Genomic DNA, 26,216 nt, shown 5'->3' with positions numbered 1-26,216 from the left:
TTACCAATTATCTGGTGAGTATGGGCTTGGCACACCCAGGGTCCTGAGCTGGATTCTCTCTCTCTCTCTCTCTCTCTCTCTCTCTCATTTTGGCAGGTGCAACATAAGCCTCAGGCTTCCTTGCACCAAATGGCTAAGTAGTAATAATAATTATGAAATTGGTTTTCCATATAACTGCCATAATTATTGGATGATATCTATGCTTCATGGAAACAATGTGAAAAACTAGACTAATGTTTTCATTTGATTGATGACAGCTCGGTTGATGTTTTTCTTCATTTTAGAAATCATGGAGTATCTTATTTTTTTAATAATTTTTTTTAATTTTTTTTTATTAATAACAAGATAAAAAACAGGTAACCATTAACAGTGTATCTGAGATCAGAACAATAAACATAATAACAATAATAAGAGATCCAACAGGAAGATAAACATTGATATAGATTCAAACATTAAAATCATATGTACAAAAGAGGATTGCATTAAGTTAAGTTACCAGTAAAACAAGTAATAATTAATCACAGAATAGAAAAATAATAAAAACAAATAATAATAAACTACAATAATTAGATGAGAGCTAGTCATTTTGCATTTGAAGAGAAGAGGCAAACTTGTCGATGGAGTTCAGTGACTGGGAGTTGTCAAAAATCAGTTGTCAAAAATCAGAGTCACTGATTCTGTTCAGTGGACTGAATTTCATAAAGTCCATAGTGGCAGAGTCAAGGCGAAACAGTGTAAGGTTCCTAACTTATCTACAAGGAGCACTGAAGTTGATTTTGCTAAGGATATCAGATGCTTCATAAGTTCCAGTGATTACTTTGGCTAGAAGGGTGATGTCAGCAATAACTCTAGTGCACAGAGGTTTCAGATGAAAGTAATCACAGAGCAATTCATAGTACACTGTGTGATAAAACAGAGGATTATGGAATGTAAGGTAACTGACAATTATTTTGGACTGCTTCAATTTTGTTAATTAAAGTTTTCATGTGAGGATTCCAGATGGGTGAGCTGAATTCAAGGATTGGGAAAACTATAGTTTTATAAAGGATGACAGCATATCTATAGTTTTTGAACTTGTAGGTGTTCCGTTTGATAAATCCACTGCATTAGTAGTGAATTATACACTGCATTAGTAGTGAAGTATTAAGAAATAGAATCAACATCTTGTAACAACTAAGTGATCAAATGCAGACACTGTAAGGATGTCAGAGACATTGTCAATCAGTATTCCTTTCTGCTGAAAAAATTAACTGTCAGAACATTCCAATTCAGAAGTCAAATAAATTAAAGGTTTTTTCATATTAACTTGGTACTAAATGGGTAAAAAAACTAATATAAAGGAATACTGATCTTAAAAAACAGACATGGAATACTGTTTTGCAAGAATGTATTTAGCATAAGAAGAAATTTTGATAAGATGGTCTAGATATTACATCTCTGCCCACCAACAAAATAGAAAGCAAATATTAGCTAGTACAAACCCAAAAAATAAATTTTTGAATATTATACTTCAAGTGGTAATTTTCTTTTCTCTTGGGATTTTAGAGGAAAAGAAGAGGGTAAGAGAGTGAAAATATTTCTAAACTATAAAAGTCTAATTATGAATCCTTTTATAGCAGCATTCTAAAAGGATTTGGAATTATTTTTTTTTAATAAGATTTCTATTCAAATGGGCATTTTTCGAAATACAAGCGACTATTAACTTAAAATAAAAACACACTTACTGAGAAGTCTTGAATGCATACTGCTTTATGGCATCTAGAACATCCCAAAAAAGAATTCTGGAGGTAAGAGTGAATCCATGATACACTACAGGTTCACCTTCTGCTCCATCCCATATGTCCACTAAATATGAAAAAAAAATTAAAGATAGTTACTGAAATGTAGAAAAAAAAAAAATGCTGTTGCATATTTTAATGGAACTGTTCAACAGCCAACAATTTTATGCTTTTAAAGAAATATGCTGGAACATGATTGTTACTTTAGAAAGAACAGAGAATGCATGAAAATAAATATAGATAAGTAGTTAAAAATAAATAAATATATAAATAGTTAAAAATAAATGTCTATAAATAGTTATATTATTCCAAATATCTCATTAAATTATTAAACATTTATGTTCAATGCCTAGCTAATTAACCACCCAGATGAATCAATATTCTTTTTCATGGCATTCGCAAAAATGAAAAGCAGTCAAATTTTGAGTTTGGGATTACCATAAACTAATCCATCCACAGTAATCTTCAGTTACTGTGGATGAATTAAATAATTGCAGATAGATTCTGTCTATCAGCAATTACAGACAAGTTATGTCTGTTCCCAAATACACAGTGCATGTTTGAATTCACACAATGGCACAAAATACAGTCCACTGAATGCCGTGTGATTGCCAGAAACAAATTTGTTCAGTTTTCCATGTGCACTGGTAGTTTTCTTCATTAAAAACAAAAAGCATCCTTTACCGCTGCTTCTACAAACACATTGCTAAACACCACACAAAATACGATTTGTATGCTTTACTGCATTTGATTTTCAATCATAGAGAATTCTGCTCCAATTTAAGACTAAGCTAAGTATTGCTGAGGCTTATGTTCAACTTAAAGAAATCCAAAGTTCTGCTTACTAAACAGGTGAATTTGCTATTATTTAATAATCTGAAGGACACCACTAGGACAGCCACTTCAAAGTTACTGGCTTCTATTAGTAAACCTATATCAAATTAGGCAAAAAGACTTTGGAATAAGAAAGTGGAAAGATGGAGAGCCACCTACCATTACCTGCAGTGAGCAGTCAGAGAAAACTGTATACCCAATTACAAAAACCAGTTGGCAAACCATAAGATGGAAGCTTATGTAAAAGACCTTTATGCCAAACACAATCAAAAGCCTTTGAAATGTTAAGAGCAACTGCTTAAGTTTCACCAAAACTTTTCCATTGAATTTGTCCATAGATGGGTAACATAAGCAAGAACATCAGGGGATGGACACCGATGGAATCAATAATGGTGATCATGATCAGAAGGAAGGTTTCTAAATAGTTTTAAGAGTTGGCAGTTAATCAGTTTCTCTATTACTTTAGAAAGAATAGAAGTAAGCACAATGGGAGGATAATTGGATGGGAGGGATGTGTCACCCCTTTTGTAGGAACTGGATATGAGCAAATTTCCAGCAGAAGGAACTGGAGGACAAGTGGAGAAATATCATCAGGACCTGAAGTTTTCTTAGCATCAAGACTGTTCAAAATCCTTCAACATCATTTTGCTTTTAAATAAATATATTGGAACACAATTGTTCCGATATATTTATTTAATAAATTTATATATTTATTTATTCAGGAAGCAATGAATGGAGTGTACTGTGAATGATAGGAGGTGGTTTACCAAGATCATCAATATGTGAGTTAGAAGAAAAGTAGGATTCTAGCAGGTCAGCTTTATCTTTGGCTGAAATGGAAACAGAATCATCTGGTTTTAACAAAAGTGGGAATAGAGATGGGAAAAAGTTGCACAATAGTTTTGTCAAGAGACCAGAATGCTCAACTACCATTTGGACAAGAAGAAAGTTTTCTACTCTTAGCTTGTTCGAAATCTAGTTTGAACTGATTAAAAACTGCCTTACAATTGTTGCAAGCTTTGGTGGAGGCAGTTATTAAGCTGGAGGTTTGGATACTAGCTAACTGTGATATGCAACATTCTTATCTTGAACAGCCTTAGCACATTTATTGGAAAACCAAGGTTTAGATAAAGGATGACATTTTAAAGTGGAGTGTGAAATAAAGGATTTTATCACTACAAGAATAATTTTGCCAATGCAATCTGAGCAAATGTTGACATCAAAAGATTTACAACAGTAATCCAGCCAAGGAATAGAAATCTTGCAGATCATCCCATTTTGCATTCTTGTAATACCAAACACTAGGTTGAGAATGCCCATGAGAGATAGGTTCTACTGAAAAAGAAATATCATCACCAAGCTGTAATCTGAGCTACTTGGAGGACCACTCAACTTGACGCTGTACTTATAAGGCTTGTTTGTGAGAAAAAAGATCAAGCATGTTAGCTTGTGTGGTTAGGATTGTCTGGTATTGTGGAAGGTAAATGAACAATCCTGTGTGAGGTCAGTAGTAATTGCAAAAGACTCGGCATCTTGACCAGCTGGGCCCACGTAACTAGAAAACAAGCTAGCTGGAGCTGTGAACATTAAAATCACAAAGGAAAATTACCCCACTGTTAGGAATGTTAGACTGGAGAAAGTAAAACTTCAAAGAGAGAGGAAGTCAAAGATTTCCAAGTGATTAGTGGAGTTTGGAAAACAACAGATGAATGACAGAATGTAGTAGAGAAATCTGAAGCTAAATAAGATTGAAAATAGGAGATTCCAAATTACTAAGTCTCTGACAGGTAATATCAGAGTGAACATATGCACAAGTACCACCTTTGAAGTGAAAGGAGTCATACGGCAAATAATTTGGACAATTGAGACAGCCAGGTGATTGAATCAAATAACTGGGATTCTCTCAGAAAAAGTACATGGGATTTGGCAGACTAAGTGGAAATGGAAATCATTGAGACTGGAACTAAGACCACATATATTTGGGAAATGAACCAAGAAATGCTTGGGAGGTTTAGATCTTTTTGAGATAAGTCTGTTCTATTTGTTTGACAATTCATGACATATTGAGTAGTAAGAAAAAGTAGGAGGGGGACATGCTATATGAAGTAATGAAATTCTTGGATATGGTATACACATGGCAAGAATGTACCAGCTCCTTGACATAACATGGCCTCGACAATGCATATACACTACTCTGACTCCTTCCAGTCAATGATAGATTACAGGTAGCAAGGTTATAAAACTAACTGATCAGAAAGCCTCGTAGAGTTACAAATAGGTTCAGTCCAGTGGACTATTTAGCAGCTGGCCTCCAAACAGTTTTAGAGTTCTACTCTACTCTCAAGACTTAAGATTGGATCTTACTAGGAAGTCCATAGCTCAAAAGACATCAATCATACTGCATAATGGAAGAAATGGGGAGGAGGGTTGCCAGAGCTTTGCTCTGGAGACTAAACACCGATTCATTTCAAGCCTCCAGTAAGCAAAGTGGTGGTATTTCACCAATTGCTGAGATTTATCTACCACTTAGCATTGTCTAGTAACACAGAGAGGTGGCATTCCTCTGTGTAGTGGGGTGCCGTACCTCAATCCCTGCTAACATTGGCTCATACCTAGGTGGTCACCCCCAGTATACTAGGTGCCATATTTCAAGACTTACACATGGGGGTGGGTTATACCCAGGGTTACTAACAGTCCCACCTCATGGTGCAAGCAGAAGATATGGCTGTCACAGACCAACTGGACTTTGCCAAAATTAGGTACACTTGACTTGAGTGTCACTCAAATATCAGTTTCATTAGCATTTTAGACTCCCAGGTAGCAACACCTTTGAAATGTTAAGAGCAACTGCTTGAGTTTCAACAAACTTTCCCATTGAAAGTGTCCATAGATGGTTAACATAAGCCAGTTTACCAGTAGATTGACTGTGATGGAATCCATATTAGTGATCACATAAAAGGTTTCTAGATAGTTAGGGCTCGGCAGTTAAAAGATTTCTCTTTTCCTTTAAAAAGAATGGAAGTGCAATGGGATGATAATTGGATGAGACTATATTTGTTACCCTTTTTAGAAACTGGCTGGATATGAGCAAATTTCCAAGCAGAAGCAAAAAACACTAGTGGAATAAGAAAGCATAAAAAGGGAACACAGAACAAGAGTTAGTTCAGGAACACAGATTTTGAGAACAAGTGGAGAAATACCATCAAAACCTGGAGCTTTCTTGGCATCAAGACTGTTCAAAATTCTTCTGGCATCCTTTTGATGGAACATCACATGAGATATTGAATAGAGTTGTGTTGGGAATGGTAGGTGGTTACCAAGATGAGAGTAAGAAAAAAAAAAGTGGAGTGCTACTTTTTCTTCTGAGTGCTTTGCCAAGAGAGAGACCAGAACGCCCAACCAACCATTTTGACAAGAAACAAGCTTTCTACTCTTAACCTGTTCAAAATCTACTTTGGACTGATTAATAACTGCATTGCAATTTTGCATGCTTTGGTGTAGGCAGAAAATGAAACTGGAGATTTGGATGCAAACCAATTGTTATATGCAACATTCTTATCTTGAACAGTCTTAGCATTCGGAAAAATCTAGATTTAGATAAAGGACAAGAGGTTAAGGTGGAGTGTGAAATAAAGGGTTTCATCCCTACATTAATAATTTCGCTGACACAATCTGAGCAAGCATTAACATTAAAAGATTTAAACAGTAATCCAACCAAGGAAAAGAATAAATATCTCACATATCATCCCATTTTGCATTCTTGAAATTCCAAACAACATAAGCCAGGTATGGCCATGAGAAAAAGGCTCCACTGGAAAAGAGACAAAGTTGTTATCCAAAGAAAATCACTCTCCTCAACCACATACTTTGAAAGGTTGTTTGTGAGAAAAAGATCAAGGGTGTTAGCTTTGTGGTTAGGATTATCTGATATTCTGGTAGGTAAATGAATAAACTGTGTGAGGTCATTAGTAATTTCAGAAGCCTCAGCACCTTGACTGGCTAGATCCATGTGACTAGAAAACTAAAGCCAGCCAGAGTTATGAATACTAAAATCACTAAACAAAATTACCTTGTTAGGAAGGTTGGACTGGAGAAAGTCAATGAGTTCTACATGATTGGTGGAACTGGGAGGTCGACAAAGGCAACAGCTAAATCTGACAGAATGGAGTAGAGATTTTAAGCCAGAGAAGATCAGAAAGAGGAGATTCCAAATTACTAAGTCTCTTACAGGGAATATCAAGGCAGACATATGCACAAGTACCATCCTTTGAAGCAAAAGGAATCATACAGCAAATAATCAGGGCAAATGAGGTGAGCAGTGGTTGAATCAACCGACATTGCCATTAAGGCCATTCTTCAAGAACCAAAACAGATGAAAGTGAGAGTGCAAGGTCAGCACTGTACTGGGAATGTAGCAGAACACCCAAATTCAGCAATGTTCATCTTTGTCAGGATGCTGGTGTGTGTGCTGAAGGAGAAATTTTCCTTTCTTCTCTGACCTCTTGCAATTTGTGTTCAGTTCCTTTGGAGTCTCAACCCCTGACAGCATGCCATGATGGGCACATTGTATTGTACCTCTATGTACAATAAAGATTAATTAAAAGAGTAAGCAGAATTGAGACACCCATAAGGATAACTTCTCTGATAGGGATACCTACAATAACATCCCAAAAAACGGAGCACAATTTTTCCAGCAGACAGCTGGGCCTTGAATTTCTTCTTTATCAGTGAATCCTTGTGTCATCACTCTACACACTGCCACTACTCCAGTGGCTATATGTCAATATATTTCACTATGCATACCTCTATGTACAATAAAGATTAATTAAAAGAGTAAGCAGAATTGAGACACCCATAAGGATAACTTCTCTGATAGGGATACCTACAATAACATCCCAAAAAACGGAGCACAATTTTTCCAGCAGACAGCTGGGCCTTGAATTTCTTCTTTATCAGTGAATCCTTGTGTCATCACTCTACACACTGCCACTACTCCAGTGGCTATATGTCAATATATTTCACTATGCATGCTGCTCATTACACATGTCACTGATTTGCCATTGCTCAGCTATATTAATCCAGCTATCATATATAAAAATAGCTAATTATTTTTGTTTTATAACAGAATATTTAACTATTACACAACCCAAATAACAAATTGGCATTACTTAGCACGTAACATGCAAACAGATTCTTTCTATTCCAACACAGTCAATAATATTTGACTCTTGCTCTGTCATATAGTTTTATTTTGTCAAAAATTAAATAAATAAAATAAAAACAAAGTGATAAGTTGCACTTGCAAGCTATTACCAAAAGAAAAAACAATTAGGTCTACACAAACTTAAGCAATTATGAATTTTAATAAATTCGATAAATTTTAGGCTTAACATTACTATTTCTGACGAAAAAAAGCTAGCATGAACTAAAATCAACTTACATTCTATACAACGACAACCTTGAAGTAGAGCCCTGATGTAGCCTTCAACACTGCTATTTCCAAATATTTGGTGCTCGATTAAATAGCTGTAAATTATATACTGAAATTATATACCAAAAAGACTCTTTTTCAAACACAATTAAATCCAATATCAAAAAACAAGTTTACTTATTTATTTAGTAATTCAATAAAGCACCTTGAATAATATTCATTATCAAACTGAATACTCAACTGCATATTTAGTTGTAACAATAACACTGAAATTAGTCTAGAATTTTTAAATGATTTCATAGTGAATATTTAGGACTGCTATAATCCCTTCATCTAAATATGAAAGGCAGAATAAAATAGTAACAACACAGTGGAAACCATCCACTTTCATTTAGTATCAATAATAGCAGACTGATGCAAGGAAGCAGGGCTTATTCAACATCAGCCTTAAGAAAAGTCACCTGATCATCTAGGTACCTGTTCAATCCTCCTTAAAATTTATATAAGCTCTTTCTACAAAGATTAGGTGGTAATTTGTTCCAAAGGTTAATCACCATTCAGATATAAGAATATTTTCATATATCCAGTCTACAATGATTCTTTATGTATATATATATATATATATATATATATATATCTCCTCTAGTTTGGGTCACCTGTGAAAGAAAAAAAAAAAAGTTCCAAATTATTTAATTTATTCATTAGCATTAGAAGAGGCATACGATGCAAGAAAGCAAGATTATGCAGCATTAGCCAAAACAAAAAGCCCTCCCATTACACCCTTCCAAATGCCTGTCCAGCTCAGACTTAAGTTTATTAGGCTATCAATGTCCACAACAAAAGATGGAAGTCAGTTCCACCAATCAATCACCTGCTGGCTCAAGACCAATTTCTGCACATCCTTTCTACAACTGTCTTTTCTCAATTTGAATCTGGTTCTTAGTCTGAGCAAGAATTCCATCAGCGTTCAGCTTGCTCAACCCATTCAAGACCTTATACAACTCAATCACAACACATTACAGGTGCCCGCTCTCCAGGCGCCGCAATTTGCAGAACTTAAGCCTTCCTTGGTAAGAGCACCCATTTGCTCCCTCTCACCAATCTTGTTGCCCTTCTTTGTACTCAATATATCAACTCTACATCCTTCCTAAAATGAGGCCTCCAGACTTGTACACAGTATTCTAGGTATGGCCTCACCATTTCCTTGTACAACGGGATGATCACCTCCCTGTCCCCGCTAGAAAAATTCTATATATATCATTGACAAGACTCCATGCCCGTCTGCATTGCTCAGCGAAATTAATATTTGACTACACAGTTACTCCCAGGTCTTTTTCACTTACCTGAGTGTAGTACCACACAGTTTGTACATTTCCCTTGGGTTATTGCTACCCACATGCAGTACTTTGCATTTGTCAATGTTAAACTTTAGCAGAGGCATATGATGCAAGAAAGCAAGCTTAAGCAGCATCAGCTAAAAAAAAAAAAAAAACCGGCTCCCATTTCACCCCTCCATTCGTTCCAAGTACCTGTCCAACTCAGCCTTAAATTTATTTAGGCTAACAACTTCCACAACAAAGGATGGAAGTCTGTTCCACCAACCAATGACCCACAATGGTTTAGTTGCCACCTCTCAGCCCATTTCCCCAACTTATCTAGATCCAGTTGGAGTAGCATACTATCTTCTGTCATTAGCAACCCTGCCAACCTTTGTATCATCTGCAAACTTGGAAATTAATCCTGATAAACCTTCATCAATATCATTGATGAATACACAAAACAACAATGGGCCCAGCACCAAACCTTGGGGAACTCCACTAATAACATTTGTCCACAAAAAGCAGTGTCCACTGATTACCACTGTCATCTCACACTCAACCATCCCTTTATCCATTGTAGCAACTTACCTTTAACGCCAATACCTCTCCAATTTCTACAGCAGTCTTCCACGTGCAACAGTATCAAAAGCTTTCCTGAAATCCAAGTATATAATATCAAAATTATTTTTTGCATCCAGTTCCTTTGTGACCACATCATAGTATCCAATCAAATTGGTCAAAAAAGACCTCCCTTTAAGAAACCCATGCTGTGTCTTAACTATTACTGCAGTTTTGTCTAGATGATCCTGCAATGCTTCTTTAACCAGTGACTCTATTTTTCCCTGGAATACAAGTTAAACTAACAGGTCTATAGATACTTTTGTCACCCCTTTGTGAATTGGTGATATATCTCCAGTCCATGAGGACCTCCCCTGAGTCCAAGGATATCTCCCTTCCACCCCAGGTGCCTTTCTTATGTTTAACTTCAATAATTTCTCCTCCATTTTGCTCTCAGTTATTACAAAATCACTTAACTCCCTGTTAGAGTTTGATAAACTTCTGGCATTCCCCTCATTGAATAACTATTCATGTGTGAATGTAGATGCAAATTCTCATTCAGTTTATCAGCTACCTGAGCATGATCATCAATAGTCAACCCATCTATGTTAAGTGGTCCAATCTGATTCATCCCTTTCCTTCTAAAGTTCTTTACTTATGTAAAAAAACTCTTTGCTGTTTTTCTTTGCATCCTTTACCAAAGATTTCTCGTAATCTTCCTTCTTCTGCCTAACCTCCTTTGTAACTTGATTACAGACAAGCTTATATCTGGCTTCTGTGTCACCTGATAGGATATTATGATGTTGTTACAAAGGAACTGGACGCAAAAAAATAAATTTTGTTATCATATTTGGATTTCAGGAAAGCTTTTGACACTGTTGCGCATGGAAGACTATTGTACAAATTGGAGCAGAATGGTATTAAGGGTAAGTTGCTACAATGGATAAAAGGATGGTTGAGTGAGAGAAGACAGAGGGTGGTAATCAATGGGTGCTGCTCTTCGTGGACTAATGTTATTAGTGGAGTCCCACAGGGTTCGGTGTTGGGTCCTTGTTGTTTTGTATATTTATCAATGATATTGATCAAGGTATATCAGGCTTAGTGTCAAAGTTTGCAGATGATACAAAGGTTGGCAGGGTTGTTAATGACAGTAATGGCAGTGTACTACTGCAACAGGATCTAGATAATTTGGGCAGATGGGCTAAGAATTGGCAACTGAAGTTTAACCTTGCAAAGTACTGCATATGTCTGCCAGGGGCAAAGGTTTATGACGTTGTAGAGCGGATATCATCTTTTAAGGGCACAAAAGGTGATATAGTTGTACACGTTGGCACTAATGATATTAAGAGTAGGAGACCGGCAGAATTACTTAACAAGTACAGGTCACTGTTGAAAAAAAAGCCATGAATTAGGGTTGAATTTGAAAGTGTCTGCAATTCTGCCAGACACGATAGGAGGGAGTATATGATGAGAGCTTTGTCGATCAATTCGTCTGGAGACCTCATTTTAGGAAGGATGTAGATTTGCTTAAGCGTGTACAGAGAAGGGCAACAAGATTGGTGAAGGGATCCTCTTACCAAGAGAGGCTTAAGTTCTGCAAATTGCAGTGGCTGGAGACTAGGCACCTGCAAGATGATCTGACTGAGGTGTATAAGGCCTTGAATGGGTTGAGCACACTGAATTGTGATGGGATCCTTCCACTTGTTCAGATTATGAACCTAAGGGAGCATAAATTCAAATTAAGAAAAGATGTGTGGAAATTTGCCTTTAGCCAGCGGGTGGTTAATTGCTGGAACAAACTTCCATCTGTCATTGTGGAAGTTGATAGGTTAATTAAATTTAACTGAAATAGTCAAACAGTCAAACCACTGATATCAAGCAGATCAATCTGATTCATCCTCATCCACGTGTTATAATACAGCTTGTTTCCCAGCAAAATTTTCCGATTTAACATCAAGTAGGTTTAGCACTTTTCTGTACAACTGTCTGGTCTTTCTCTATTACTTTCCACAGTCCAACAGTCTTACAACTAATTCCAACAGTCAGTCATGTTGATCTAAGAATCCCACTCCCAAGCACTGTACCCCTCTCACTTTTTTCTTTGTATGTAGGCAATAAGGATGGCAGTTCTAAGTATGCAATAACAAAATCTACTTTGTTTTAAGCCATGATAAAATTTTGATCTTTAATTTAAAATTATGATGGAAGATTATTAAGCTAATCACAGTACTTTACATTTTCATTACAGATGGAGTTTATATTGGCATTCTACTGCCTTTAGAATGTATTATGATATTCCAGCTGCAGAATGGTACCACTAGGGTGATAATAGAATTTTTTTTATACTCAACATCAGTGGTATGTATGTTTTATACTTAACACCAAGAGTGAAATAACTCTTGCTGAATTAGGCTTTAAAATCTGATAGTGAATGTTATATAATGTAATCTTAGCAATACATATTACGAATTATAACTTGACCAATTTTAGTTTTGTCTCTTACACAGCATAGTATTGTTGCAATTCAACTTATTTAGTATTTCCTGCTTGAGAATGATCATGAATTTTTAATGTCATCTCAAAAGTAAAATAAATATCCACCACATTTAGTAACTTGTTTTCCTTTTTAACCCACAGTCCCCCCCCCCACTGGTCTGATAACAGGATTGTGAAATAATCCCAAAACATCACCTCTAACAATTTAGTGTGGATATTTTGCTTGCATTTTATGCAAGTATAATAAAAACACTATTTTCCCATTTCACAGGCTAAAGGTGTCTGTATAATATATATATATATATATATATATATATATATATAAAAAATTCTTTCATAATTTTTAAAGGCTTCATGATTATTTTTTATACTCTTGTTTTAATTAGTCAGCATCATTATGTATCTAATTACCATAAACCTCAGAAGCCTTGGGATTATCACTAATAAACATACTGCATAAATAAACATACTGCAAAATTAACAAGTCAAATATAATCATACATTAATCAATGAAAGTCAGTGCAGCCACCATTATTAATATTACAGAGAAGGAATCAACATAAGAAAGCAGCAACCTACGTATTGTGAGATGATGCAATAAAATAATCACATAAAGGATGAGACATGTCTTGATATATGATGCGATGTTCCCTGTTAAAAATATCTGCATCCACCGAGAGAAGTAGTTCATGAAAGCCTAGGCAAGAATGAAACCAGTTAAATTTATGTTTCTCAAATCCACAAAGATTTAAACATTTAAGATTTATAATGTTACTTCAAGAAATAAATGAATAATCAATGATTATAAACATTATATCTTATCCTTAATGATATGAAAAAAGCAACATGACCAGAGATTAGGGTTATTTGAAGTATAGTTATAAAAATAAAAGTGTAACAAATTTAGCTCCAGTTTTGATTGGCTGAAGATAAAATTAAACATGTAACCATGTAAGAGTGTTTATTTCTATTTTACAAAAAAAAAAAATTAAGTTATTTTTTCCATTAGAAAAGACAGAATATTTTATAGCATTAAAGAAGTGTCTTTTTTTGAAAAATTTATACCTATGAGTTACCATGCCTTTCACTACATATATCTGATACCTGTATTGGTAAATATCAATAAAACTTATCTCCATAAAAGCAATATACTTTAACCAGCAACACAAATACCATTGAAAACACTTCTTATTTAAATCCTCTATATTGCACCATTCTATTGTGATAGCTGCCTACTGTTTATCTACAAGAACTTATTAGAAGAAAAACTTGACTCTTTGCCTCCTCATAAATTAAAAATTGTGAAAATTCACTTGTGCTGTCTATTTAAATTATGGCTCAACCTTCTTGATTTCTGTCGAAATCAAAATCCTGCTCTTAATAACTTTAATTAGTTTCCCTCTTCTAAAATTGTAAGGGGGGAGGAGAGAGAGAGATTTGTAAGCATAAAATGTAGTAATGGTTGTAATACTGAATTGTTTTGCCTCTACTCTTGAAATCCATTTTTCCTTCTTTCAAGAAAATGCTCCTATAGCTATATTTAAAATATGGATTACACAAAGCCATTTACTTGACATCGATGGTTCGACTGTTGATGATCCTGCTCAGATAGCAAACAAACTGAATGAGTATTTTGCATCTACATTCACACATGAGGAATTATTAAGGTTTGAAAATGGCAGAAGGTTATCAAATTGTAGCAGGATACTTAATGATTTTGTAATAACTGAAAGCAAAGTGGAGGAGAAATTGTTGAAGTTAAACATAAGAAAAGCACCTGGGGTGGATGGGATTTATCCAGTTATATTAAAGGAGGCGGCAAAGCAACTAAGCAAACCCTTAGCCATAATTATGAGAGCACCTTGGACTCAGGAGAGGTTCCCATGGACTGGAGATGTGCAAATGTATTCCCAATTCACAAAGGAGGATCAAAGGGTGACACGGGTAATTACAGACCAGTTAGTTTAACTTCTGTTCCGGGTAAAATAATGGAGTCACTGGTTAAAGATGCATTGCAGGATCATCTAGACAAGACTGCAGCAATAATTCAGACACAGCATGGGTTTGTTAAGGGAAAGTCTTGTCTCACAAATTTGATAGGATATTATGATGTGGTTACAAAGGAACTGGATGCAAAAAATAATTTTGATATCATATATTTGGATTTCAGGAAAGCTTTTGACACTGTTGTGCATGGAAGACTATTGTACAAATTGGAGCAGAATGGTATTAAGGGTAAGTTGCTACAATGGATAAAAGGATGGTTAAGTGGGAGAAGACAGAGGGTGGTAATCAATGGGTGCTGCTCTTCTTGGACTAATGTTATTAGTGGAGTCCCACAGGGTTCGGTGTTAGGTCCACTGTTGTTTTGTATATTTATCAATGATATTGATGAAGGTATATCAGGCTTAATGTCGAAGTTTGCAGATGATACAAAGGTTGGCAGGGTTGTTAATGACAGTAATGGCAGTGTGCTACTGCAACAGGATCTAGATAATTTGGGCAGATGGGCTAAGAAGTGGAAACTGAAGACTAACCTTGACAAATGCAAAGTACTGCATATGGGTAGAAGTAACCCCAGAGAAACGTACCAACTGTGTGGTACTACACTTAAGGTGGTAGAAAATGAAAAAGACCTGGGAGTAATTGTGCAGCCAGATATGAAGTTTTCTGAGCAATGCAGACAGGCTGCCAGGGCAGGTCATGGGGTTTTGTCAATGATATATAGGAATTTTGCTAGCAGGGAAAAGGAGGTGATTATCCCTCTGTATAAGGCAATGGTCAGGCCACGCCTTGAGTACTGCATACAAGTCTGGAGGCCTCATTTTAGGAAGGATGTAGATTTACTTCAGCGTGTACAGAGAAGGGCAACAAGATTGGTGAGGGGAATGAAGGAATCCTCTTACCAAGAGAGGCTCAAGTTCTGCAAATTGCAGTGGCTGGAGACTAGGCACTTGTGCAGTGATCTGATTGAGGTATATAAGGCCTTGAATGGGTTGAGCACGCGGAATTCTGATGGGATCCTTCCACTTGTTCAGATTACGAACCTAAGGGGGCATAAATTCAAATTAAGAAAAGACAGATGTAGATTAGATGTGCGGAAATTTGTCTTTAGCCAGCGGGTGGTTAATTGCTGGAACAAACTTCCATCTGTCGTTGTAGTTGATAGGTTGAGTAAATTTAAGGAGGAACTGGACAGGCATTTGGAGGGAATGGTGCGATTTTTTTTTTTGGCTGATGCTGCATAAGCTCATACACTTGCTTTCTTGCATCAAATGCCACTGCTACTATTTATAAATTTACAATAAAGTTTCTTTCATTGTGAACCAATAAATTTTAGGCATAGGTGGACCTTTAAAAAAAAAAAGCTGCACTGAATTTTTCAAGAAAACTAACATTCAAATGGGAATCACAAAGCACTAATAATAAGTGAAGTTTCCCGGGACACAGAAATTCATTAAAATGGTATTTGTTGTAATGGGATTTTACTGTATTTGAAATTTAGAAAACATGTTTCAAAGTCTTGCAAATCAGAAGATATTTTGTTTTCTTCTTCAAAAGTAAAGATAACAAAATAAACTAATTAAGCTTTAACTGAATGGTAGAACTAATAACATGATTTTTAGATATCTTTTTGGAACATTAGATATCTTTTGGCTTTTATAATTTTCAGTTAAAGTTTGGGCTCAATTTGTTATATTATTTTTCTCTCCAAGGGAAGTGAAGTAGCTTTTAATATGTAAAGCTTTTGTAACATTTTCCAAATTCTAAATTTCAAATAAAGCAGCACCAGATCAGAAAAATTCAGTTTTTCTCATTAAATATTAATCTAGATCTAGTGGTAAGCCATCCAGCTGTTCTTGATACCCAGAATTAAACAGATTAATTTTTAATTATGCAATTCAATCACTTCAGGTTGCAGCAGATCTCCATGAGGAGTTGGAAGCAAATGAGCAATAAACAGCTTAGTGTGGTATAAGTTAACAAGTTGTGTATTGCTTCTGTTTCTTAGTATACATGACCAAATCAAGCTGAGATTTGAGCGTCCCCTTTTTTTTTTTTTTTTTTTAAATTCTTTTGCCAAAAAAGAATAAAATAAAATAATTGAAGTAGTGATATAAAGGATGAAAATAAATGATAAAGCTTGTCACCAGGAATAATTTTATAGATTAAATAAATTTTAATTTATTAGCAGACAACTTTAAACCTGGCAGACATACCCTGGAACAAGACCAGGGTATGTCTCCCAGGGGCAAAGGTTGATGAGATTGTAGAACAGATAAATAATGCATTTTGCTTGCAAAATTCTGTACGGAGGAACCCATCCGGTTAATCTTTTAAGGGCACAAAGGGTAATATTGTTTACACATTGGCACTAATGATATTAGGAGTAGGAGACCAGCAGAATTACTTAACAAGTACAAGTCAATGCTGACAAAAATCCGTGAGTTAGGGTTGAATTTGAAAGTGTCTGCAATTCTGCCCAGACACAATAGGAGGGAGTACATGATGAGAGCCTTGTTGATCAATTCGCCCATGGAGAGATTGTGCAAGGCTCAAGGGGTAGAATTTTTCTCAGCCTGGTCTGTGCTTGTTAACAGGAGAGAATGCTTCTACAGGGATGGGATATACTTAAATAGAAAGGGTGCAAGAATATTTACTGATGCTATCGCGGCAGAGTTAGGTAGGTCGGAAAACTGCTAGCTTGGGGGGGGATACATGGACTAATACATTAATAGTAGCCGCTGGCAGAGGTAAAAGTGATTCTTGCACTACTTCTATCGAAATACAATTGAGCAGCAGCCTGGAAAGCAAGGCGATGGGGATTTCCAGGACTACTAGGAGTCATAGTGGAACAAGTAAATACATGGGCTGTGTTAGGGTAACTAAGAGTAGAAACAGGTGCATGTATACTTGCATGTGCATCAATGCTAGGAGTATAGTTAATAAATTCGATGAGCTTGAAGTGCTAGTCAAGACATCAAAGGCAGATATTGTTGGGATATCAGAGACATGGTGTCTCTGATATCCCACAGACAGACATAAGCAGTGCAGAACTGGAATTTGGGGAGTACAATATGTACAGAAAGGATAGAAAGAACAGAAAGGGAGGAGGGGTTATTCTGTTAGTTAAGAAAACATAAAATCTAAGGAAGTGCATACAATTGATGTTGGTGGACAATGCAATGTTGAGTCTGTTTGGTGTGACATAACCACTAGGAAAGGTAATATGAGAGTAGGTGTGTTATAGGCCAAATGAATGTGATGAGTATGAGCAATTGTGCACAGAAGTAGAGCAGGCCAGTAAATTAGAGTCTTATAATGGGGGATTTTAATTTCCCAGAGATTGACTGGAATTTTTGGGTTGGTCGCTTACACACTAGCAAGGCTTTTGTGGATTTATTGTTTGTTATTTGGTTTTTAGGAGCATTAGCAACTAAGGTCATATATTGCTCTGGGGATATGCGGTGGTCATTCCCTGACCTTTCCGCATCGTCCATATTTGATGCACACAGGCTCAAACCCCGGTCTAATTAAGAAGCGTGTGCTATGCACTGCTGCTCCTGCCACCTGGCTACGGAGGCGTCGTGGATTTATTGGACGATTGTTTTCTACAGCACCATGTTCGGGAGGCAACTAGAGGGAGCAATACTCTTGATCTGATTATCAGTAGTAATTCTTCGTGCATCAAGAATCTGCAGATAAAGGAACCACTAGGTGGTAGTGATCAGTGTGCTGAAGTGGGATTTACTCAAAGAGGTAACTACCATCAAGGGTAAAGGGAAGGGTTTTTGCTTTCATAAAGGTCACAACGGTGGTCTCAGACAGTATTTAAATTCTATATGGTGGAACCAACTGATCATGTTACCAACAGCAAATACAAAATAGAAAGCATTCAAAGAATTAATCTTGGAATGCTACTAGACTTTTCATACCAACAAAGAAATATTGTTCAAAATTTAGGCCTAAATGGATGTCAGATGAACTAATTAGACATGTGACAGAAGAAAAATGCATGGGATACATATAAATTAACACGGAACACAGAAGCCTATGATAGACATAAGCTGGTCTGTAACCAAGTTACAAAGGAGGTTAGGCAGGCAAAGGCAGATTACAAGAAATCTTTGGCAAAGGATGCAAAGAAAAACAGCAAAGAGTTCTTTACTTATTTAAACTCTAGGAGGAAGGGGATGAATCAGATTGGTCCACTTGATATCAATGGTTCAAGTGTTGATGATCCTGCTCAGGTAACTAACAAACTAAATGAATATTTTGCATCTATATTTACATATGAGGAGTTATTCAGGAAGGGGAATGCCAGAGGTGTATTCAACTCTGGCAGTAAGCTAGATAATCTTGTAATAACTGAGAGTAAAGTGGAGGAGAAATTGTTGAAGATAAACATAAGAAAGGCACCTGGGGTGGATGGAATCTATCCAGTTATATTAAAGGAGGCAGCAAAGGAAGTAAGCAAACCCTTAGCCATAATTTTGAGAGCTTCCCTGGACTCAGGGGAGGTACCCATGGACTGGAGATGTGCAAATGTGACCCCAATCCACAAAGGAGGATCAAAGGGAGACACAGGTAATTACAGACCTGTTAATTTAACTTCTGTTTCAGGGAAATTAATGGAGGCACTGGTTAAAGCATTGCAGGATCATATAGACAAGACTTCGGTTATAGCTTGGACACAGCATGGGTTTGTTAAGGGGAAGTCTTGTCTGACTAATTTGATTGGATACTATGGTGTAGTCACAAAGGAACTGGATGCAAAGAATAACTTTGATATCATATATTTGGATCTTAGAAAGGCCTTTGATACTGTTGCACATGGAAGACTGCTGCACAAATTGAAGCAGTGTGGCATTGGAGGCAAATTGCTGCTATGGATAAAGGGATGGTTGAGTGGGAGAAGAGAGAGTGGTAATCAATGGACACTGCTCATCGTGGACTAATGTTATTAGTGGAGTCCCTCAGGGTTCAGTGTTGGGTCCATTGTTGTTTTCTGTATTTATAAATGATATTGATATATCAGGCTTAATACGAAGGTTGGCAGGGTTGTTAATGACACTAATGACAGTACACTGCTGCAACATGATCTAGGAAAGTTGAGCAGATGGGCTGAGAGGTGACAAATGAAGTTTAACATTGACAAATGTAAAGTACTACAAGGGGAAGCAGCAATCCCAGAGTAACGTATAAACTCTGTGGTACCACACTGACATTGGTAGAGAATGAAAAGGGCCTGGGGGTAACTGTGCAGGCAGATATGAAGTTTTCTGAGCAGTGCAGATGGTCTGCAAGAGTAGCTCAAGGTGTCTTGTCAGTGATATACAGGAATTTTTCAAGCAGGGATAAGGAGGTGATTATCCCCTTTATAAGAGAGTGGTCAGGCCACACCTTGAGTACTGTATTCAGGTCTGGAGGTCTCATTTTAAGAAGGATTAGAGCTGTTGGAACGAGTACAGAGAAGGGCAACAAGATTAGTGAACAGAACAAAGGGTTGCTCTTTTGAAGAGAGGCTTAAGTTTTGCAAATTACAGTGTCTGTAGACAAGGCATCTGCGAGGTGATCTGATTGAAGTGTATTAAGTTTTGAATGGTTTGAGCATGCTCAATGCTGATGGGATTCTTCCTCTTGCTCAGAATAATTGCCTGAGAGGGCATAAATTCAAATTGAGGAAAGACAGTTGTAGAATAGATGTGTGGAAGTTTTGCCTTTAGCCAGCGGGTGGTTGATTGGTGGAACAAACTTCCATCTGTCGTTTTAGAAGTTGATAGCTTAAATAGATCAAGGCAGAACTGGACAAACATTTGGAGCGAGGGGATGGGTGAAATAAGGGGGTTTTTTTGTATTTTTTTTTGGCTGATGTTATATAAGCTTGCTTTCTTGCATCATGTGCCCTGGCTAATGCTAATTATTCAAAAGTTGCACAATGTCAACCTCTCCATCAAAATGCTGGAATTCTGTATGCATGTGTTTGACAGTTTGTTCTAATGCGAGATCCTTTAATATTTAATAAGGCAACTGGTTTTGCTTTATTTCAGAAGTATTAGTACTTCTAAAATCAATCAACAATACCCATGATCAGTTTAAAAAAGCTCAGACCTAGTAAGATGTAATTGTCTTTGAAGGTCACTAAGCGGAAATGTTTACACCAAGACTAAACAATTTCTGACCACATGGTAATCCAAATTTGCCTTAGTCTTGCATCCATGGAGCAGTGATAAAATCATACATGAATATGTATATACACTGAGTGATCATTGAATTATGATCTCTGACCACCTACCTAATACTGTGTTGGGCCACTGTTCACACAGATAACATCTGCTATTCGCATAGGCATTAACTCCACTAAAACATCTAAAGATGCCCACAGGAATATGCATCCAAGCTGCCTGCAAAGCTTTCCACAATGTCAGTTGGATTAAGGTTGGACAAATTTGGAGGCCAATCGAGATGGGCAATGCTTCCACTGTTTCCTCGAACCAGTTGTACAGTGTGGGCCCCATGACATGGTGCATTATCATCTTGGAATATCCTGTGTCTTTCCGGGAAAAAATGCAAAATGGCAGGTTGCACGTGGTCTTTTAAGAGCTGCTAGTAGACCTCACCAGTGAAATGTTGGTCAATAATCACCAGGTGACCCTAGTTCTTGCCAAAAAAAAACATGCCCATATTGAGAAATTTGTTGCATTTATTAACCACTGTAACCTGCCTGGATAGTAGACACCATGCAAGATGGATACATGGACTAGTGTTGCTTGCACCACACATGGAGGGGCATCCATTGGCATGTTGCACCAGGTATTTAGACTCATCTGACCAGCACACTTGTTTCCAATCCTCCAGTATCTATAGCTTCTACTGTTGATGATCAGTGAGGAGAGGGGTGTCGCTTGGGTCAACTACTGTGGTTGTTGTTTGTTGGATTTATTGATGCAAGGGCTACTAAGGCCATAATGCACCTATTTCAATCTTATTTGGTACATGATTGTTATATTAAATAATAGGATTCAGATCAGATGATATTTGTTTATCATTTTGAGGAAGGTAAAATCATCATTAATATCTTGTCTGTCCCCGAGAATCTGCTGTAAGGCAAGTTTATTAGAGGAATATAGATGTGAAGAGAAAGCTGTTTTTCATTCTCTCAGATATAATGGGCATTCAATGATCAAGTGGTTTACTGTGAGTTGAGTTTGACAGTTGCAGCATAGTGGAGGGTCATCCTGAGTGAGTAAATAAAAATGAGTTAGGTGGGTATGTCCTATTTGCATTCTGGCAAGTACAACTTCCTTTCTATTGCCTCTTAGGCTTGATAGCCACTGCTTGTGATCGTTTCTAATCTGAAAGAGCTTATTGTTTTTTTCTCCCTGCCAAATGGATAGCCATTTTTTTTCTAACAGTGCTATGTATGATGCGTTTTAAATCTGTGTAAGATATCTGCATGTCTGATGTTATGTGACTGGCGTTCTTGGCAACAAGATCTGCTTATTCGTTTCCTATGATTCCAGAGTGCCCAGGTATCCAACAGAAAATTAATTTTTGCCTGTTTGCAAGAAGCTGTACTAACTTGATTTGAATTTGTTGTAGTAACAGATGACTGGAAGGAAATTTACACTGAAGAGCAGATACAGCGCTTAAGGAATCGGTGTAGATAATAGTTTGAGGATATAATGACTGTTTTACATTGTCTAGAGCCATCAGGATAGCATACAGTTCTGCAGTGTAAATACTGTACTCCAAAGGGAGCTGCTGGGATATTGTAATGTTTGGTAGAACTGCAGCTAGTATTAGTATAGGCATTTGATGCAAGAAAGCAAGCTTATGCAGCATCAGCCAAAAAAAAAAAAAAAACCCACTTCCACTTCACCCCTCTGTTCGTTCAAAATACCTGTCCAGCTGAGCCTTAAACTTATTTAGGCTATCAACCTCCACTACAAGGGATGGAAGTCTGTTCCACCAACCAACCACCCGCTGGCTAAAGGCAAATTTCCGCACGTCTATCCTACATCTGTCTTTCCTCAATTTGAATTTATGCCCTCTCAGGTGATTATTCTGAGCTAGAGGAAGAATCCCATCAGCATTGAGCATGCTCAAACCATTCAAGGCTTTATACACCTCTATCAGATCACCTCGCTGAAATGCCTAGTGCCTAGTCTCCAGACACTGTAATTTGCAAAACTTAAGCCTTTCTTCGTAAGAGCACCCCTTTGTTCCATTCACTAATCTTGTTGCCCTTTCTGTACTCGTTCCAGCAGCTCTACATCCTTCTTGAAATGAGGCCTCCAGACCTGTATACAGTACTCTAGGTGTGGCCTGACCATTGCCTTATACAAGGGAATAATCACCTCCTTATCCCTGCTGGAAAAATTCCTGTATATCATTGACAATACTCCATGAGCTACTCTTGCAGCCCGTCTGCACTGCTCAGAGAACTTCATATCTGCCTGCACAACCACCCCCAAGTCCCTTTCATTCTCTATCACTGTCAGTGTAGTACCACAGAGTTGATACGTTGCTCTGGGGTTGCTGTTTCCCCATGTGTAGTACTTTACATTTGTCAATGTTAAACTTCATTTGCCACCTCTCAGCCCATCCAGATCCTGTTGCAGCAGCATAGTGTCAGTAGTGTCCTTGACAACCCTGCCAACCTTTGTATCGTCTGCAAACTTGGACATTAAGCTTGATATACCATCATCAATATCATTTATAAATACAGAAAACAATAATGGACCCAACACTGAGCCCTGAGGGACTCCACTAATAACATTAGTCCATGATGAGCAGTGTCCATTGATTACCACTCTCTGTCTTCTCCCCCTCAACCACCCCTTTATCCATAGCAGCAATTTGCCTCCAATGTCACACTGCTCCAATTTGTGTAGCAGTCTTCCATGTGCAACAGTATCAAAAGCCTTTCTAAGATCCAAGTATATAATATCAAAGCTATTCCCTGCATCCAGTTCTTTTGTGACTGCATCATAGTATCCAATCAAATTGGTCAGGCAAGACTTCCCCTTAACAAAACCATGCTGTGTCCGAGCTATAACTGAAGTCTTGTCTAAATGATCCTACAGTGCTTCTTTAACCAGTGCCTCCATTAATTTTCCTGGAACAGAAGTTAAGCTCACAGGTCTATAATTACTTGTGTCAGCCTTTGATCCTCCTTTGTGAATTGGGGTCACATTTGCACATTTCCAGTCTATGGGTACCTCCCCTGAGTCCAAGGAAGCTCTCATAATTATGGCTAAGGGTTTGCTTACTTCCTTTGCTGCCTCCTTTAATATAACTGGATAGATCCCATCCACCCCGGGTGCCTTTCTTGTGTTTATCTTCAACAGTTTCTCCTCCACTTTACTCCCAGTTATTTCAAGATTCTGTAGCTTACTGCTAGAGTTGAATACACCTCTGGCATTCCCCTCGCTGAATAACTCCTCATGTGTGAATGTCGATGCAAAATATTCATTTAGATTGTTAGCTACCTGAGCAGGATCATCAACAGTTGACCCATCAATATCAAGTGGACCAATCTGATTCATCCCCTTCCTTCTAGAGTTTACATAAGTAAAGAACTCTTTGCTGTTTTTCTTTGCATCCCTTGCCAAGGATTTCTCGTAATCTGCCTTCGCCTGCCTAACCTCCTTTGTAACTTGGTTGCATATCAAGTTGTATCTATCATAGGCTTCTGTGTCATATGTTAATTTGTAAGTATCCCATGCATTTTTCTTCTCTGCCATATGCCTCATTAGTTCATCTGACATCCATTTTGGCCTAAACCTTGAACAATATTTCTTAGTTGGTATGTAAAGCCTGGTAGTTTCCAAGATAAGTTCTTTGAATGCTTCCCATTTTGAATTTGCTGTTGGTAACATCATCAGTTGGTCCCACTGTATAGAATTTAAATACTGTCTCAGTCCATCGTAGTCGCCTTTACGGAAGCAATAACCCTCCCCTTTACCCCTAATGGTAGTTACCTCTTTGAGTAAATCCCACTTCAGCACACCGTGATCACTGCCACCTAGTGGTTCATTTATCTGCAGATTCTTAATGCATGAAGAATCACTGCTGATAATCAAATCAAGAGTATTACTCCCTCTAGTTGCCTCCCGAACATGCTGATGTAGAAAACAATCATCCAATAAATCCACAAAAGCCCTGCTAGTGTGCGAGTGACCAGCCCCCAAATTCCAGTCAATATCCGGGAAATTAAAATCTCCCATTATAAGACTCTCTGATTTACTGGCCCACTCTATTTCCCTGTACAATTTCTTATTATACTAATCAGAGTCATTAGGCCTATAGCACACTCCTACTCAATTTTGATCTCCCAATGCTTATGTCACACCAAACTGACTCAACACTGCACTGTCCAGCGATGTCGACTGGCTTCACTTCCTTGGTTTTTATGTGTTTCTTAACTAATAGCATAACCCCTCCCCCCCTTCCTATCCTGTCTATCCTTTCTGTAGACGTTGTACTCCCCAAATTCCAGTTCTGCATCCCTTATATCTGTGTGACACCACGTCTCTGATATCCCAACAATATCTGCTTTTGATGTTTTGAGCAATACCTCAAATTCATCAAATTTATTCTGTCTTGGAACCATCAGTGTAAATTTGGGTAAAACTAGAGAACTGAAAAGAGTGAGTTGCATGGATCTGCTGAATACTGAGATTTGGAAGGGAATTCTTTCCCCATTGTTGGAAATGTTGGTCAACATTGGCCAAGGGTTTCCATGGTGGCGTAGCCGTGCTAATATCTGGAATTATGTTATTCATATTTAGTTCCCAGTACATAGTTATGCTTTGTAATCTAATTCCACATGGTTTATTTTGCAAAGGTTTATTTTGGTACAAATTATGCCATTTTGGGGTGAATAAATACTGCTTTATAGGATGATGTGGGAAACTTCTGATTTTAGCTGCATAACTTAATAACAGAGCATGCCGACGAAGAAATAGAGGTGGTTCGTGTGCTTCCATATAGAGACTCTGAACTGGCAATGTACGAAAAGCTCCCAGTGCAATTCGGAGAGCATTGTGATGTACTGAGTCGAGCCATTTTAATACACTTTCTCTAGCTGAGGCATATGCAGGAGACTCATAGTCTAGTTTGGATCTTATGAGCGACCGGTATAAGTGCAGCAGCATGTACCGGGCTGCACCCCACGACATAGCGGAAATTGCCCTGAGGAGATTCAGCTTCTTTAGACAGGTTGTACGAATATGCTTAATATGCTCTAAGAAACTAAGTTTTTTATCCAGAATTAGTCCAAGAAAGCTAATACTCTGTTGAAAAGTAATTGGATGAGAGTCAAGATGTGAATTCTGTTTACGGCAAAAATGAATTGCTGTTGTTTTTTGTTTTGAAAGTCTGTATCCATTATTTTTGGCCCACTGAACAAGCTTGTTAATTGTACCTTGAAGCTGCCTTTCAATGAAACGCATGTTTTGTGAGTGGCTTGAGATTGCCAGATCGTCAGCATACAGATAAGTTTCAACTGTGTCGGGAATACATTTGGTAATGGAATTAATCCTGAGAGAGAAGAGCGTGGCACTAAGCACAGAACCCTGAAGGACCCCCTCTTCTTGCACAAATGTTTACAAGAGAGCAGAGTGAAATCATACCTGAAAGGACCTATTGCTCAAAAAAGTTCTGGATAAATTTTGGAAGATGACCACGAAGACCAGATTCATAGAGATCGTGAAGAATTCCATACCGCCAGGTTGTATCAAAAGCTTTTTCGATGTCAAGACATATCATCACCAGGTGTTCGTTCATGAGAAA

At 37.4% G+C, this 26,216-nt stretch overlaps 1 protein-coding gene across 5 annotated transcripts in view; it reads right to left on the bottom strand.

The window, feature by feature from the left end:
* Window positions 1-26,216, bottom strand: part of LOC150077602 (1-phosphatidylinositol 4,5-bisphosphate phosphodiesterase delta-4-like) — a 298,832-nt gene that overhangs the window by 55,971 nt on the left and 216,645 nt on the right. For all 5 annotated transcript variants that reach the window (XM_090386233.1, XM_090386234.1, XM_090386232.1 and 2 more), the window contains 3 exons: window positions 12,996-13,113; window positions 8,053-8,138; window positions 1,725-1,845 (listed from right to left, as the gene is read on the bottom strand). In XM_090386233.1, coding sequence (XP_090242359.1) covers window positions 1,725-1,845; window positions 8,053-8,138; window positions 12,996-13,113 — 325 coding nt within the window. The remainder of the gene's footprint in view (window positions 1-1,724; window positions 1,846-8,052; window positions 8,139-12,995; window positions 13,114-26,216) is intronic.

This window comes from Mastigoproctus giganteus, chromosome 12 (assembly GCF_048544385.1).
Source record: "Mastigoproctus giganteus isolate SK-2022 chromosome 12, ASM4854438v1, whole genome shotgun sequence".
Lineage (NCBI taxonomy): Eukaryota > Metazoa > Arthropoda > Arachnida > Uropygi > Thelyphonidae > Mastigoproctus > Mastigoproctus giganteus.
Note: the sequence above shows the minus strand (reverse complement) of the source record. Positions and strands in the feature narration are given on the sequence as shown.